Below are 15,020 nucleotides of genomic sequence, written 5' to 3'. Positions count from 1 at the left end.
GTGTCTTAGGGTTTGTGTTCGATATTGCTGTTTGTTTGTTGACTACCTGGTAGGTGATAGTTAATATTTTAGACGCTTTCCCAAGAAAGTCGAGATTGAGGGCTGTTAAAAATACATATATCAGGGAGAACATAAATCAAAATCACCATGTTCAAGGAACCCTCGTTTTAAATTAAAAAGTTCCTTTATTGTTAATCTCACATTTCTGTTTGTGCTGGTCTTTGATTGCACGATCTAGAGATGACCAAAGGGTGTTTGTGTCCTTTTCATACCTTCTTCCAGTAATCTGACATGTGCTATTGTTTACTTCTGTATACACTATTTCATCTAAGTAAGATTTAATTTTTATTAAAGTTTTTCTTGTTCTTTTTAAATTAGCAATTAGATGTTAAAATTTAAGAACTTGTTTAATATATAACTTATAGAGTAGTATGCAACATATCCGGAATCCCTATTACCCAGCTTCAGTAGTTACCACCATTTGCCCAATATTAGATATTCTTACTGTATTACTTTTATTTAGGGACACACTAAACCTTGTCTTCAAGTAGATGCTAGTTGGAAGAATTTAATTAACAACCTACGTATTTCTACATTTAAAATTAAATAATATTTACTATTTTAATATATGTTTTAAAATAATCTTTGTAAACTTTGGCTGCAAAGGCATTCAAGTTCCATTAATTAAAAAGCTTGACTAGGGCCGGCCCGGTGGCTCAGGCGGTTAGAGCTCCATACTCTTAATTCCAAAGGCTGCTGGTTCGATTCCCACCTGGGCCATTGGGCTCTCAACCACAAGATTGCCAGTTCAATTTCCTCAAGTCCCGCAAGGGATGGTGGGCTCCGCCCCCTGCAACTAAGATTGAACAGGGCACGTTGAGCTGAGCTACCTCCAGGATGGCTCAGTTGGTTGGAGCGCAGGCTCTCAACCACAAGCTTGCCAATTCAATTTTTGAGTCCCGCAAGGGATGGTGGGCTGCGCCCCCTGCAACTAGCAACGGCAACTGGACCTGGAGCTGAGCAGCGCCCTCCACAACTAACACTGAAGGATAACAACTTGACTTGGAAAAGTCCTGGAAGTACACGCTGTTCCCCAATAAAGTCCTGTTGCTGTTACCCAATAAAATCTTTTTTTTAAAAAAAAAAAAAAGCTTGACTAATGATTTTGAAAAGTAATATGTTATTCTAATTACTCGTTTTACCTTCAGTGTTCTTTGAGGAGAAAACTCTTTGTTGTCTCTACCTTTTCAGTCAAAGTAAGTTGTTTAATAAACAAATTGGACAGAAATAGTGTCTGTATTAGGTCTTCTTTTAGAACTAGTTTTAAAAGTAGATGTTCTAAAAGTAGAAATTACCCTTGACTGAGAAAAGGCAATAGAAATAGAATTTGGAATTGATAACATTAAAATGTGTAAGTCTGTCTTTATATAGAAATCCTTGTAGGATTGGGACATGCATTGCATTAATTTAGCAGTAATTAAATTAAAAAATGCGTTTTATCTACTTGTAAATGTGAAATGCTTAAGTCATCGTAGAAAATTTTGAAAACAGGTAAACACAGAGGAAGACAACCTAATTGTTTCTAATGCCATCATCCAGAGGTTACAGCTGTTAATAACTTAATGTATAATTTAGAAGTCTCTTTATAATTGTGTGTATAAAACTTTTCCATGTCATATTTTCATTTGTGCTTTTTTTAAATGTCTTTAAATTCTTTTCCATGATTTTAATAGATATGCAGTTATCATGTCGATACACTCTTAATTATTGAATCAGTGGGACCTATTGTGGAACATTTTTTATTTCCTGTTTCCCGTTACGATCACTGCTCAGAATATCACTGTAGCCATCATTGTGCTCATCCATTATTTTCTTTCAATAAATTCCTAGACATGGAATTAGTGGGACAGTGGCGTGCTACCATGTTTCCCCAAAAATAAGACCTCACTGGAAAATAAGCCCTAGCATGATGTTTCAGGATAACATCCCCTGAACATAAGCCCTAATGTGTTTTCTGGACCAAAAATTAATATAAGACCCAGTCTTATTTTTGGGAAAACACTACCGTGTTTGTTTACTCAGAGGGCTGTACTTGCTCTGTAAGCAGATAGAAAGTAATACCTCACTATACTTTACATTAAATAACGCCTCAAATTTTTCAGTCTTGTTATTGATACAGAAAGATCATTTCACCAGCAGACTAGAACACTGAGAAATTTCTGGAAGATGTGAAACAGATGAGAACAGATTTATAGAAAAACTAAGCTGAGCTGAGGAACTCTTAGCCATTCTGAGCTGAAAAGGAAGACCTCCAAAACTGAATGTTCACACCAGACCCCTACTGTCCAGTCCAGGTCAGAGACAGCAAAGGCAGCCACAGTCGCCAAAGTCATGGGCGAGAAACCAGCCGTGTCAGTGGAGCAGCAGGTGCTTGCTTTTCCTCTCCTGACTTAAACCTGTCACCACTCCCAGCTGCGCTGCAACTGCCTGGTCATGGCTGCTTATCAGAATCTGCACTTACTGCTCAGACTCCAGTACCCCGACTTGGTCTGAAGAAGTACACCACGGCCACAGATTCCACTCTGTCTTTTCTTGCATTTTAAATATGAGCATGAAGAAGCATCAGTTACTGAGGAGCATTGGCAGCACAAAAGGAACTCAGACCTAGAACAAGAGAGCAAAACAGGAATTAGTAAGCACGAAAAATACCACCACTCAGACAGCTCCAGGACTAACACAGATGAGGCCCACACCAAAGCGTTCATAGAGGGATCAGGAAAGGAAGTGGTTATCCTCAGGGATCAGAGGCATTAACTAGAAAAACCATTCAAGATAAGGAAGCTGTTTGGTGACCAGTAGGAGTGGGAGTTGAGTCGCAGAGGCTAGATCTGAATGAAGGTGCTACCGTGCGTCTAACAGAGTTTCGAAGGGGCTGGAGGAGGAAGATGATTTTGCACAACTCTCTAGACCAAGTGCTAGTGAAGGTTCATTAAAAATGTGTCACACGTTCTGGTGACATTTCAGAATCCAGGAACAAGGAAAATTCTAAAAGTAGCTCAAAGAGAAAAACAGATTACCCTCGAAGCAAGGATCAGGTTGGCATCTGTTATCTGTAACTGGGAGAGAGAAGACAATGAAAATAGTTTTTTCCAATAAAAGTGCTGAGCAGAAAGGGATTCAGAACCTGACTTGTACACCTCGGGTATTCATGGATGAGGGCAAAATAATATTTTGATGCTTGCAAGAATTTAGAGTTTGCATTTGTGAATCCTATCTGATGGACCAAAGGCTACATCTCGAAAGACAAAATAGACATAAGAAGAAAATGCATGAAAACGTTAAGGAAAAAGCAATAAAAATCCTTTCTTGTTTATTTCTAAATAGGGAAATATTTTAAAAAATTATTCTTAAGATAGTAGCAAAATGAAAAATAATTGGGAACAAAAACGTGAATTTCAGCAGTGTGGTAAAAGTGGGTAGTTGGGATTACTATGTGCTTTTACAATTTTTACTATTTTTTTAAAGAATTTTTGTTTGTTTTTAGTGTTGCTTGGTCTGGGGAAGGGAAAGGTACGTTTAAGTTTAAATTTGGTATTTCAAAAATTAGAAGGAATTGCTGTAAGACTAGAAATAAGAGCTGTAGCTTTCTTTAGAAACTTTGTTACGGAGAAACCTCCCTCATTCTAACGTACAGATAAAGGAAGAAAGGGGTAAGGAAATGGAAGCATTATAAGCACAAAATTGAGTGTTAGACTAGATCCAAGCATATTATATACCACAGCAAAAGGTGGTTAAAATTCCCTTAAAGAAGTTGAGGAAATAAAATCCATGCAATAGAAAGGGTCATGTGTCTTAAAGGATACCGGAGCCACTTGAAAGAGAGTGCCCACTGGCCCTGTTTGAGTCCCTTGTAAAGCTCAGGAGAGGGAGGAGTGAGCCTTGTGACCATCGCTGGAGGTGACTGGGATGAAAGCCGCTTGTTCTGAAATGTGATTAAAGGAGCGTCAAGCATCTCCCTCTTCAGGAGCCAACTGCACAGCACAGAAGAATGCAGTTAATGAGTGTGGAGAGGCTGAGTGACTGTGCTGGAAAATCACTGCTCTGAGGCTGCCAGTTGCCCTTTTCTGCTCTCTCTGCTAAGTTTATATGGGTTTTGTTGAGAATCAAGGTAGTAGAAATGTCGTGTCTCTGAGCCTAGGATAGAATCTTTTTCTGGTTGTAGACAGTTTTCTCCAGAGAAACAGAACCAGTAGTGTGTGCATGCGTGTGGCAAGTGTGTAGGTAACTATATGTAGAGATTAGAGAGCCAAGGAAGAGTCGATGTTGCAGCTGAAGTCCCAAGGCAGAATAGCCTCTTCACTGGGGGAGAACACTTTTTCTTAAGCCTTCAACGGATTGGACGAGGTCCATCAACACTATGGAGGGCAGTCTGCTGACATAACATGTTATTTTTCTACAAAAATACCTTCACAAGAAAAAAACTAGAATAATGACCAAATACCTGAGTACTGTGGCTCAGCCAAATTGACACATTAAATAAAATTAACCATCATACTGGTGAATGTTGTATCATTGGAATTAACCCCTGATTGTTTGCAAAAGGTGAAGAAATGCACAGACTCGGCCTGAAATGAGGAGAGCAAGGAAGTAAGTTTATTCAAGAAGAAAGATGCCGGCATAGAAGTTGCTGGGGCAGACAACTGCGCCTAACGTTAGGTTAGCTCTTATATAGGAAAGGGTAATTGAATTTGCTTATAGCAGGAGATGTGACTGAGGTAATTTGATTGACACATGTTGGTTATATAACTAGTTTCTTTCTGCATGCTTTTGCATGCTCTTAGCGACCCAGAATGTATACAGAAAAGCTCATGTGGGGGCAAGCCTTAATGTTCATTTTATGTTAATTGTATTATAATGAGGGTAGAGTTCAAGTAAGAGACAGGTTTCAACATTTTGTGCAGGCATCAAAACCAGATTACTCCCATTAGGGTCTTAGCTCCTCTTTTTAGGAGTGTTTGGACATCTTGATTTCTAGGGGATGAGCCTGGGCTGTTCTTGGGGAAGGGATGCAGGCCTGGGCAGTCCCCCTTTAGGCTCACTTTTATTAATCCTTTTTTGCCTCATCAGTGAAGATACTGTATTTGAAACTTGGGTAGTAATAGTGTAATGTCTATGTGAATTACAAAATGGTGCATATGAGTAAATAACTTCCTTAGTGAGGTTTGGGAAAGAAAGCCTGATCCTGGATACAGCATGTATCACTAGGACTTTGTGCTTGAAGATCAAAAGAAAATAGATAATTGATTGTCTCTGAAGAAAAATATAATACTAAAAATGATTCTTGTATTTTAAAGGAGAAATGTTATCACTGTCACCAGCCATTTTCCACAGAAGGCCAGTGGATGTAGTGGCGCAATCCCAGGGAATATGAAAAGGTCTTGAATTTCACTTTGTCTTATGTTTGCGTATTACTGGTAGTTAGAAGTTACAGACTTGATAATGCCTCGTTAAGCTTTTTTGTCTGCACTAAGTTTTACATTGCAGAGTCTTTTTTTTTTTTTTTTTCTGGTGATACAGATTGGTTCCTTCCTGTGAACAATGTTGAATTTAACTCTTGGCTGTGTCCTTCCTCTTTGCATTGAATGTAAAGTAGTTTGTTCCTTGTAATACCCTTTTATTCAGCAAGTTGTTTGTACTTTACATATTCTTTCCTCCCATTTTCAGAGTGGTATGTTAAAATGATTGTCAGGGCAGATAACAGATAGTATTCCATTTCTATTAGCCCTCTGCTGAAACTCTTCCAGGTGTTCTATGATTATCTGCAACTCCTATCCTGTCTGTAACTTTTGCGGGAAGCATCTGTGAGAACAGTGTTCCCCAGATTCTTACACATTCACAGTTTTGTCTGTGGCCTTTTACTTTGAGGTCAGTATAGAATTTGGGGCTGATTATAAAACCTTTGGCTCATATTTTCTTTCCTGAGAACCTTAATTTTGTCATTCCATTGTCTTGTGACACAGCGTTGATGTCATTCTGATTTTCTCTTCCTTACACATAATGTAGTTCTTTTGCCTGGATGCCCAGGAGACGTTATTTTCTTTAAAGTTCATTTATTTTACTAGAATGTCTTAGGGTCAGTAGTTCTGGGTCAGTTTTCCTAGGGGTGCATTTGTACATTTAAGTTTTTATTCCAGGACTTTTTTCTTGAATTATTGAGTATTCTTTTCCATTTATTTGATTTTAGTTTTGGGGTAATCCTCTTATATAGAAGTTGGAATTTCGTATCTGTCACCATCTCTTAATTCTGTATCTTTTGCCCCATCTGTCTCTCTTTCATCATCTGTTTCCTTACATGTCCTGTGTTTCTGTTCTCCTAGTCCTCTAATTTAGTCTTCATTTCTGAAAAGTTTTCAAATTGCTGCTTTGTTTCCTGAACTGGGCCTGATTTTCCTCATGTCTTGTGTAGCTGTCTTGTTTCTGAAGTCAGGTCCTCTTTCATAGCCTTTGTTGTGTGTCTGAGTTAGGTGATAGTTTCCTATAGTGTGTTGGGTGTATGTTTTGGGTCTGCCTCCATTTCCAGTTGGTTCTCATTCTGATTGTTATAGTATCATCCTGAGTTGGTCCCAGCACAGTTGTCTCCTGGTCTCCTGTACATGAAAAGGGTGAGACTACCCTTTTCATGTCCTCTACAGAGCTCTCAGCTCTCTGTTTTCCTTGGCAGACTTAAAGTCAAGCCTCTGTGTGGTCTCCTGGATCAGACCTTTTGCGGTCCGCCTCCTTTGGGCTTTGCCCTTCAACCTCTCAACCTCTTCTTTTCTTTGTCTTGCCACCCTACCCTGCTGTTTTAGAGTGTTGTCCCCAGCAGTGTGTCCTCAGCGCAGGTGCTGTCTTCCTGGAAGGCAGTTTTGCTGGTGTTTGCAGTCTCGAGCGCTGGAGCGTGCCCGGCATTTTCTGTTCTTCTCACAGTCCTGCACAGAACCTTGCGAACCTTTTTCCAGTGTGACTGGAATTTTCCTTTAGGGTTTGTTCTCCAGACGATGTTCTCCATCTTGCTTAGATAAAGGCCTGTCTGAACTAATTCCAAGCCTCATCGAGGCAGCCCAGATAGTTGCTGTAACCTGTTTCTTTTACACCAAATTTACTAAATTCACTAAATGGGTCTATTTAAAATACATACAGTTGTAGTTTTAAATACCACAGCTTATGAAACAAAAAGCATCTAAATTGGAAAGGAAGGAATAAAACTCATTTGCAGATGACATATGTATAGAGAAACCTAAAGATTCCACCAAATAACTATAAACTGATAAATTTAGTCAAGTAGCAGGATACAAAATTAATATTCAGAAATTGATTGCATTTTTATACACCTGTAATGAATCAGAGAAATGAAAACAATCCCATTTGTAATTGTATCCAAAAAATGCCTAGAAATAAATTTAACCAAGGGGGTAAAAGACCTGTACTCAGAAAACTATAAGACACTGAAGAAATCTTGAAGAAGATACAAATAAATGGAAGCATATACGGTGCTCATGTATAGGAAGAATGAACTTGTTAAAATGGCCATACTACTTATTCAAAGCAATCTATAGATTCAGTGCAATCCCAATCAAAATGCCAATGGCATTTTTCATAGAACTAGAACAGATAATCTTAACATTTGTGTGGAACCACAAAAGACCGCAAATAGCCAAAGCAATCCTGAGAAAGAAGAACAAAATTAGAGGTAGCATGCTACCTGATATCAAACTATATACTACTAGGCCATAGTAATCAGAACAGCATGGCATTGGCATAAAAACAGACACGTAGATCAGTGGAACAGAATAGAGAGCCCAGAAATAAACCCACACCTAGATGGTCATCCAGACTGTGACAAAGGAGGCTAGAACAGTGGGGTAAAGACACTCTATTCAATAAATGGTGTTGTGAAAACTGGACAGATACATGCAAAAAAATGAAACTGGATCACTTTTTTACACCATTTACAAGAATCAACTCAAAATGGATTAAAGACGGATTCAGTGTAAGACCTGAAACCGTAAAACTCCTAGAAGAAAACATAGGCAGTAAACTGACATTGCTTTTGGTGGTATTTTTTTCTGATCTATTTCCTCGGGCAAGGGAAGCAAATGGGACTTCAAAAAGTAAACAAACGGACTATATCTGACTAAAAAGTTTGCACAACAGAGGAAACCATCAGCAAAAGGAAGACAGCCTACTGAATGAGAGAGGATGTTCTCCAATGATACATCTGATGGTAAAGCAGTAATATCCATAATTTGCAAAGAACTCATACAACTGAACACCAAAAAAATAAAAATCCAATTAAAAAATGGGCAGAGGACCTGAATATACATTTCCCAAAAGAAGACATACAGATGGCCAATAGATACATGAAAAGATGCTCAGCATCACTAATCACCAGAGAAATGCAAATTAAAACCACAATGAGATATCACCTTACTCTGGTCAGGATGACTATCATCAGTGAAGCAACAAACAAGTGCTGGAGAGGATGTGGAGAAAAGGGAATCCTCGTGCACTATTGGTGCAGCCACTATGGGAAACAATAGAAGTTCCTGAAAAAATTAAAACTACTTTATGAACTAGAAATTGTAGTTCTGGGTATTTATCTGAAGAAATCCAAAACACTAATTCAAAAAGATACAGGCAACTCTATGTTCACTGCAGTGCTATTCACAGTAGCCAAGATATGGAAACAACCAAAATACCCATCAATAGACAATTGGATAAAGAAGATGTGGTACATTTATACAGTGGAATATTACTCAGCCATAAAAAGAATGAACTCTTACTGTAACCACAACATGGATGGACCTAGAGGGTATTATGCTAAGTGAAATAAGTAAGAGACAAATACCTTATGATCTCACTTATCTATGGAATCTAAAGAACAAAAAGAACAAGTGAAACAGAAACAGACTCGTAGATACTGAGAAAAAACTGATGGTTGCCAGAGGGGAGGGGAGATTGGGGAGCTGGATGGGAAAGGTGATAGGCTTAAATACAAATCGGTAGTTACAAAATAGTCACGAGGATATAAAGTACAGCATAGGGAATATAGCCAGTAATGTTGCAACAACTATGTATAGTGCCAGGTGGGTGCTAAACTAATTGGGGGATCACTGCATAAATTATATAAATGTCTAAACACTGCTGTACACCTGAAACTAATATAATATTGAGTACAGCCTATAATAATTTTTTTTTAAAGTTTGTGTTTATGCCGGTTGTTAATCACTTTTATTCATGGTGTACCAAATGAGCTTTATGCCCATGTACATGTAGGAGGGGAATTCTTTTCTGCTCTAAATTTTCTTTTCTTGGCATATAACAGCATCCAGGTGCCAGCATGGCTTTGGCTTTCGGTTTGTATTCAGGCCAAGTCTTGTCCCCTTTGGATATCTTTGGATATTTAGGTGAAACAAATATATTTTTCCTGATATCAGGAGCCAGACATGTTATTTGTAAACATTATGTGTAGATTTTTCAAGTGTTAATGATTGAGAAAGATCCAGTAGTTTGGTGTTGGCTTCAATAATTTTTACTCTTGTATTAAATATTTGTCACAACTTTAAGTGTTTAAGATTATGTTTTCTAGAGAAGTAATGATGGTGTAATGCATGGATATAAACCAGTCTGGACATTTGTCTACTTTAATCTTACTGTTTAAGTCAGTGGGAGCAAAATTATGTAAGCATTTAGAATGGGTGAAATTGAATAGTTAAAATTTCTTTCTGACTAGAAATGGGTTTATATTCTATAAAGCCATATGCATGTAGCTCTTTAATTTGGATAATTGTGAGTTGATTGAAGTAGGAAACTCAGCAAAAAAAACCTGATGCTTAATATTGGGGCTTAAATTGCTATTGACAAGTCAAGTTTTTGTGCCTGTCCACAGTTGGGATCACAAGAATCTCCTACTGACAACACAGCGTGTACACATACGGTGGAGAAGGGCCCCACCCGTGAGCCACACTGCATAGCGATGGGACTGGGCAGTGGCCACATGAGCTGGCACAGGCGGGGGCCTTTAGTGAGAGCGTGCTAGCGAGCATCAGTGGTGTTGGGTCTAGGAGTGCGTCCCTTAACTGTGTGTATGTGTGAATACAGAAAACACCGGAGCACCGTGGGGCCGAGCAAGCCTGTGTCCCAGCCCCGGCGGAACATCGTTGGCTGCAGGATTCAGCATGGGTGGAAGGAAGGGAGTGGCCCTGTCACCCAGTGGAAAGGCACCGTACTGGACCAGGTGCCTGTGAACCCTTCTTTGTATCTTATAAAATACGATGGATTTGACTGTGTTTATGGACTAGAACTTAACAAAGACGAAAGAGTTTCTGCACTTGAAGTCCTCCCTGATAGAGTTGGTAAGTTCTCTTTATTACTTGTGCTTTATATGCTTTAAAAATGATTATTGAAATGGGGGCTTTCTGATTCTTCTTTTGCATTATTGGTATTTTTACTTTTATTGGAGCACAAGCACTCCACATTTAAATCAGTCACCTAATACCACAAAAATTGATCAGTGAATGTTTTAAAACTACAGTTCAAGGAACTGTGGAGGATATAAATATGTGTAAAATTTCCCCAAGAAGTTTACAATTTAATCATTTTTAATGTGTCTCCCTTTTTGCTCACTGTCTGCCCTCTGATGAGTAAGAATATTTCTCATTAGCTCAAATATATTATGTATTTATTTCATTGGATTATAATAACTAAGAAAAATGTTATGCATGTATTTTAGAATCTTTATGTGAAGTTTATCTTTCATTATGTTACTATGTAAATGATAATTGTATATTCAGCTAAATTTAAGCAACCAAATTGTGAACTTTATTATATATCCTTTAGGGTTTGTTTTCACAATGTTTATGAAAATGAAGAGCTCTTTATAAAAAATATGTACAGTGTCAGTTTTGTCTTGCATAATTAAAATGCTTTAAGGCATATGCTGTCGGTTAAATAATGACTGATTTTATTTTTTAAGAGTAAAATAAAATACTTTTCAGATCAGTGGGATGGATACACCCAAGTTAATGTTACTTCCTTCAGAGCAGTTGTTTTGAAATGTTTTCTTACTATTACAGCTGATACTGTTACAGGTGATGCTGCTATTATGCTTTTGGAACTGTCTTTAAAAGCCTATGCTATTAACAAACATAATTCTTTGCCAGAGCAGCAAGTTTTTGTTAATCTTCTCTTTAGATGGCAAATGTTAAGTCTTTATTCATCCTGTATCAGCACAGTCCAGTTTTCACAGAAATCTTTCTTTAAATTATTATTCCCAAAGGTAACTGTGTGATAGTAATTGTCATTTTTAACATTTTTATCCTAAGTGTAACTGAGCACTTATTTTTCCTTATGAGGCACATTCTCTTTCTTCTTGATCATGACATCAGTGCATTTCCCACCTAACAAACTAACATTGATGACTCTGACCTTCATGACTTAAAAAATATTATCCATACCTTTATATCAATTATTTGTACTAAATAATTATCACGCTTCCTTTTTCTAAACCCAGAATTTTAGTATCCATGCCTTTTAGGACAAGACTACTAGCTCATTTGCAATTTACTACGTTATGCTGCATGACCTGTGTTAGTTCATTCTTTTGTCATCATAGAACAGAAAAAAATATTTTCATCTTAATAAAAAAAAAAAGAAAAAAGATTTGATCAAACTAAAATACCCCAAAATATGTAAGTATCTCTGGTGATGGGTTACTCAGTGTTATTTTCTAGTTCTGGGTCATCCCAGTTCCAAACAGTAGGCATGGATTGCTTTTGTAAATAGCAAAGCAATTTAGCAAAGGAAATAACAAGGGACTCTATGCAAACTAGCAGTATATCATGTGCCTAATTTAATTAATAACTAAATATAGTAGTCCCTGTGATACTTTAGTCTGAAAAATTATTTTCCATGTAGGAAGAAAATAGTCTTTAATTTGTTTCAGGCAGTACATTTGACTATATTTAGAATTTTGTTTTCCTTAAGCTAAAGGCAGAGAAAGAAGTAAATCAGTGAGCCTAAAAGCATGTGATGGTACAGCGTAAGTGTTCCCAAAGTGTGGCCTGGGAACCCTTGAGATTCTCTAAAGCCCATTTAGGAGGTTGATGAGATCAAATGTATTTTCATAATAATACTAAGATAAAACTTGCCTTTTCACGCTCACTCTTTCAGTTATACACTGGAGTTTCCCACTATTTGGAAGATCTGCATAACTCAGCAAACACAGTACTTTCTATATGAATAATGCATGGCATTACCAAATGATGTATTTGCAAAAGATCCATTTGAAGACCAAAAGATTTTTTTTGTTTTGTTGTGGTAAAAAACACACAACATAAAATTTACTACCTTAACCGTTTTTTAAGTGTACAGCTCAGTTGTGTTAACATATATTCACATTGTTGTGGAACAGATGTTTAGAACTTTTTCGTCTTGCAAATTTGTAATTCTGTCCCCATTAAACAACTTCCCTTTTCCCCCTCCTCTCAGTCCTTGGCACTATTCTACTTTCTATGTGTAAGAATTTGATTCTTTTAGATACCTCATAAGTAGAATTATACGGTGTTTCTCTTTCTGATTAGCTTCTTTTAGTATAATGTCCTCAAGATTTATTCATGTTGTAGAATGTGTCAGAATGTGCTTTCTTTTTAAGGCTGAATAATACTCCATTGCATGTATAGACCATATTTATCAATTCGTCTGTTCATCTGTAGATGGACACTTTGGTTGCCTCCACCTTTTGGCTGTTGTGAACAGTGCTGCTATGGACATGGGTGAACAAATATCTCTTCTGAACGCTGCTTTCAATTGTTTTGGGTGTACCCCGAGGTCAAATTGCTGAATCACATGGCAATTCCTTGTTTAGTTTTCTGAAAACATACATACTGTTTTCCATAGTGTGTATGTAACATTACTCTATATCCTCACCAATGCTTATTATTTTCGATTGGTTTTGATTTGCATTTCTCTGATGATCAGTAATATTGAGCATATTTTCATATGTCTTTTGGCCGGTGACATGTAGTTTTAGCAGAAATGTCTGTTCAAGTTCTTCATCCATTTTTTTGATCAAGTTATTTTGTTGGATTACAGTTCTTTATATATTCTGGAGATAAATGTGGTTTAATTTATCAGTGTGACATATTTACTGATAATGGTTTTAGCTTCTACATTGCAGTTAACCTTTAAGGAGCTACTACGTGTTGAATTTTGATGTAGTATCATAAATTATCTAGAATTATCTGAAAAGACTAGTAGAATACTCCATTTTCAGCAGCATCTCTCAAAAGAAGGTATATAACAGATTGAATGCTAAAGCAGATATGAGAATCTAGCTGTTCTTTTTAAAGCTAGACATTAAGTAATTTGCAAAAATTTTAAATTATGCCAGTCTTAGTAAATTTTTGTTAGAAAATAGTGTTTCTCATTAAAATTTATGTAGGTATTTTTAAATAAGTATTTTCAGTTTTATCATTTACAATCTCTAAAATAGATATTGATAGTTGTCATCCACATAAACAGATACTCTTTTATTTGCTCAAATGCTCAAAAACTTTTAAGAATGTAAAGGAGTCCTGAGATCAAAAAGATGATAACTTCTGGTATGAAGAAACTAGTGGGATTTTGTTTTAACGTTATGCACAGTGGGGAATTTTTAATAAAAAGTGTGTACTTTTTATTAATTATTGCCTAATTAAGCAAAGAAAACCATCATATGTGTTTAGAATGTCCTGTTAAACTGGATAGCAGTATGTCTACCAAGAAATTCTAGTCTTTATTCCTTTGAATTTCATTTAACAGAAACAGAAGCACTCGTGAGTGAAAAGAGAAATGCTAATTTCTTTTAGAGACATTTGTCTAAAACTTAAGGACTGGAGAAACCTTATATTTAGTAGGAATCTCCGTAATTTCCCAGTATTAAAAAAAAAGGAATGAAGCTTGTAATTTTTACCTACTGTAAAGAATGTGGAGCAGGGCTGCAGAGGGCTGTTGATGAACCTGTGGGGAGGTCAGCTCCCCTAAATAATTCATTCGTACAGCAAATACTGAACTACTGTGGGTTCGGTATTGGAAACAGGTCAGAAAGGCCTCTGCATGCATAATGGTGTCTGGCCAAAAACAAATAAACAAACATATGAAACAAGATAACTGCAGATAATGGTAAATGCCATTAAGAAACAAAACTGGGTGAGGTGACTCACTGGTGGGGTTGCTTTCACCAGGATGGTCCTGGAGAGTCTGCAGGAGGGGACCTTCTTGGGATTTATTCCCTGAAGGTGCGGGAGCAGTGCGTGACCTGGATGGGGAGTAGTAGAGGGTGTCACTGAGGTGGACGCAGTCAGGTGGAAGGTGACAGAACGGAAGGGAAGAGGGCCAACACAGGAAGGTGGCCCGTGAGAAGCACATGTTCAAATTATGAAAGGAAAGCACTGGAGCACTTCAGGCAAATGAACAGCAGTCTGGTATAAGTGCCGCAAAGATCTCTGGTTGTTGTGGTCATAGATTGTAGGAGCAAGAGGGAAAAACTGTGCCTTGAATGGGTTAATTTCTTAGTTTTAATAAATGGTCTGTGGTTATTGTAAGATGGGAAGGTGGATGAAGGTTATATAGGAATGCTCCTTTTGCAACTCTTCTGTAAGTCTATTATCTCAAAATTTAATATAACTTAAACAATAACAAAACGTTTTATACCTTGAATGAACAATTAAAAGCACTAATTTAGATAACAGTACCAAATGTAAATGAGTTCAGAACAAAAAGAAAAGGAAAAAACAGAATCTCAAAATACCTGACATGGGACAACAAAATAGTCCCTATGGAATCAAATCTGGGTGACCCGGCAGTGTGAGTTTGATGGCTGTCCTTAATCCCGCCAGGTGACTGGTGTGGCGTGTATCGTGCGAACAGCATTTCAGGTAGCCTCCTGGGATGTGTTCGGTCTTTACAGCGCATATTCAGTAAAACCCTTTGTAGACCAATGT

The 15,020-nt window shown here is 37.3% G+C and overlaps 1 protein-coding gene across 3 annotated transcripts in view; it reads left to right on the top strand.

The window, feature by feature from the left end:
- The window catches only part of SPIN1 (spindlin 1), a 67,749-nt gene that overhangs the window by 45,355 nt on the left and 7,374 nt on the right, over nt 1-15,020 (top strand). For all 3 annotated transcript variants that reach the window (XM_081065531.1, XM_081065533.1, XM_081065532.1), the window contains one exon: nt 10,141-10,394. In XM_081065531.1, coding sequence (XP_080921657.1) covers nt 10,141-10,394 — 254 coding nt within the window. The remainder of the gene's footprint in view (nt 1-10,140; nt 10,395-15,020) is intronic.

This window comes from Rhinolophus hipposideros (genome assembly GCF_964194185.1).
Source record: "Rhinolophus hipposideros genome assembly, chromosome: 11".
Classification (NCBI taxonomy): Eukaryota; Metazoa; Chordata; class Mammalia; order Chiroptera; family Rhinolophidae; genus Rhinolophus; species Rhinolophus hipposideros.
The sequence above is the reverse complement of the archived record's forward strand: the minus strand, read 5'-3'. Positions and strand labels throughout refer to the sequence as shown.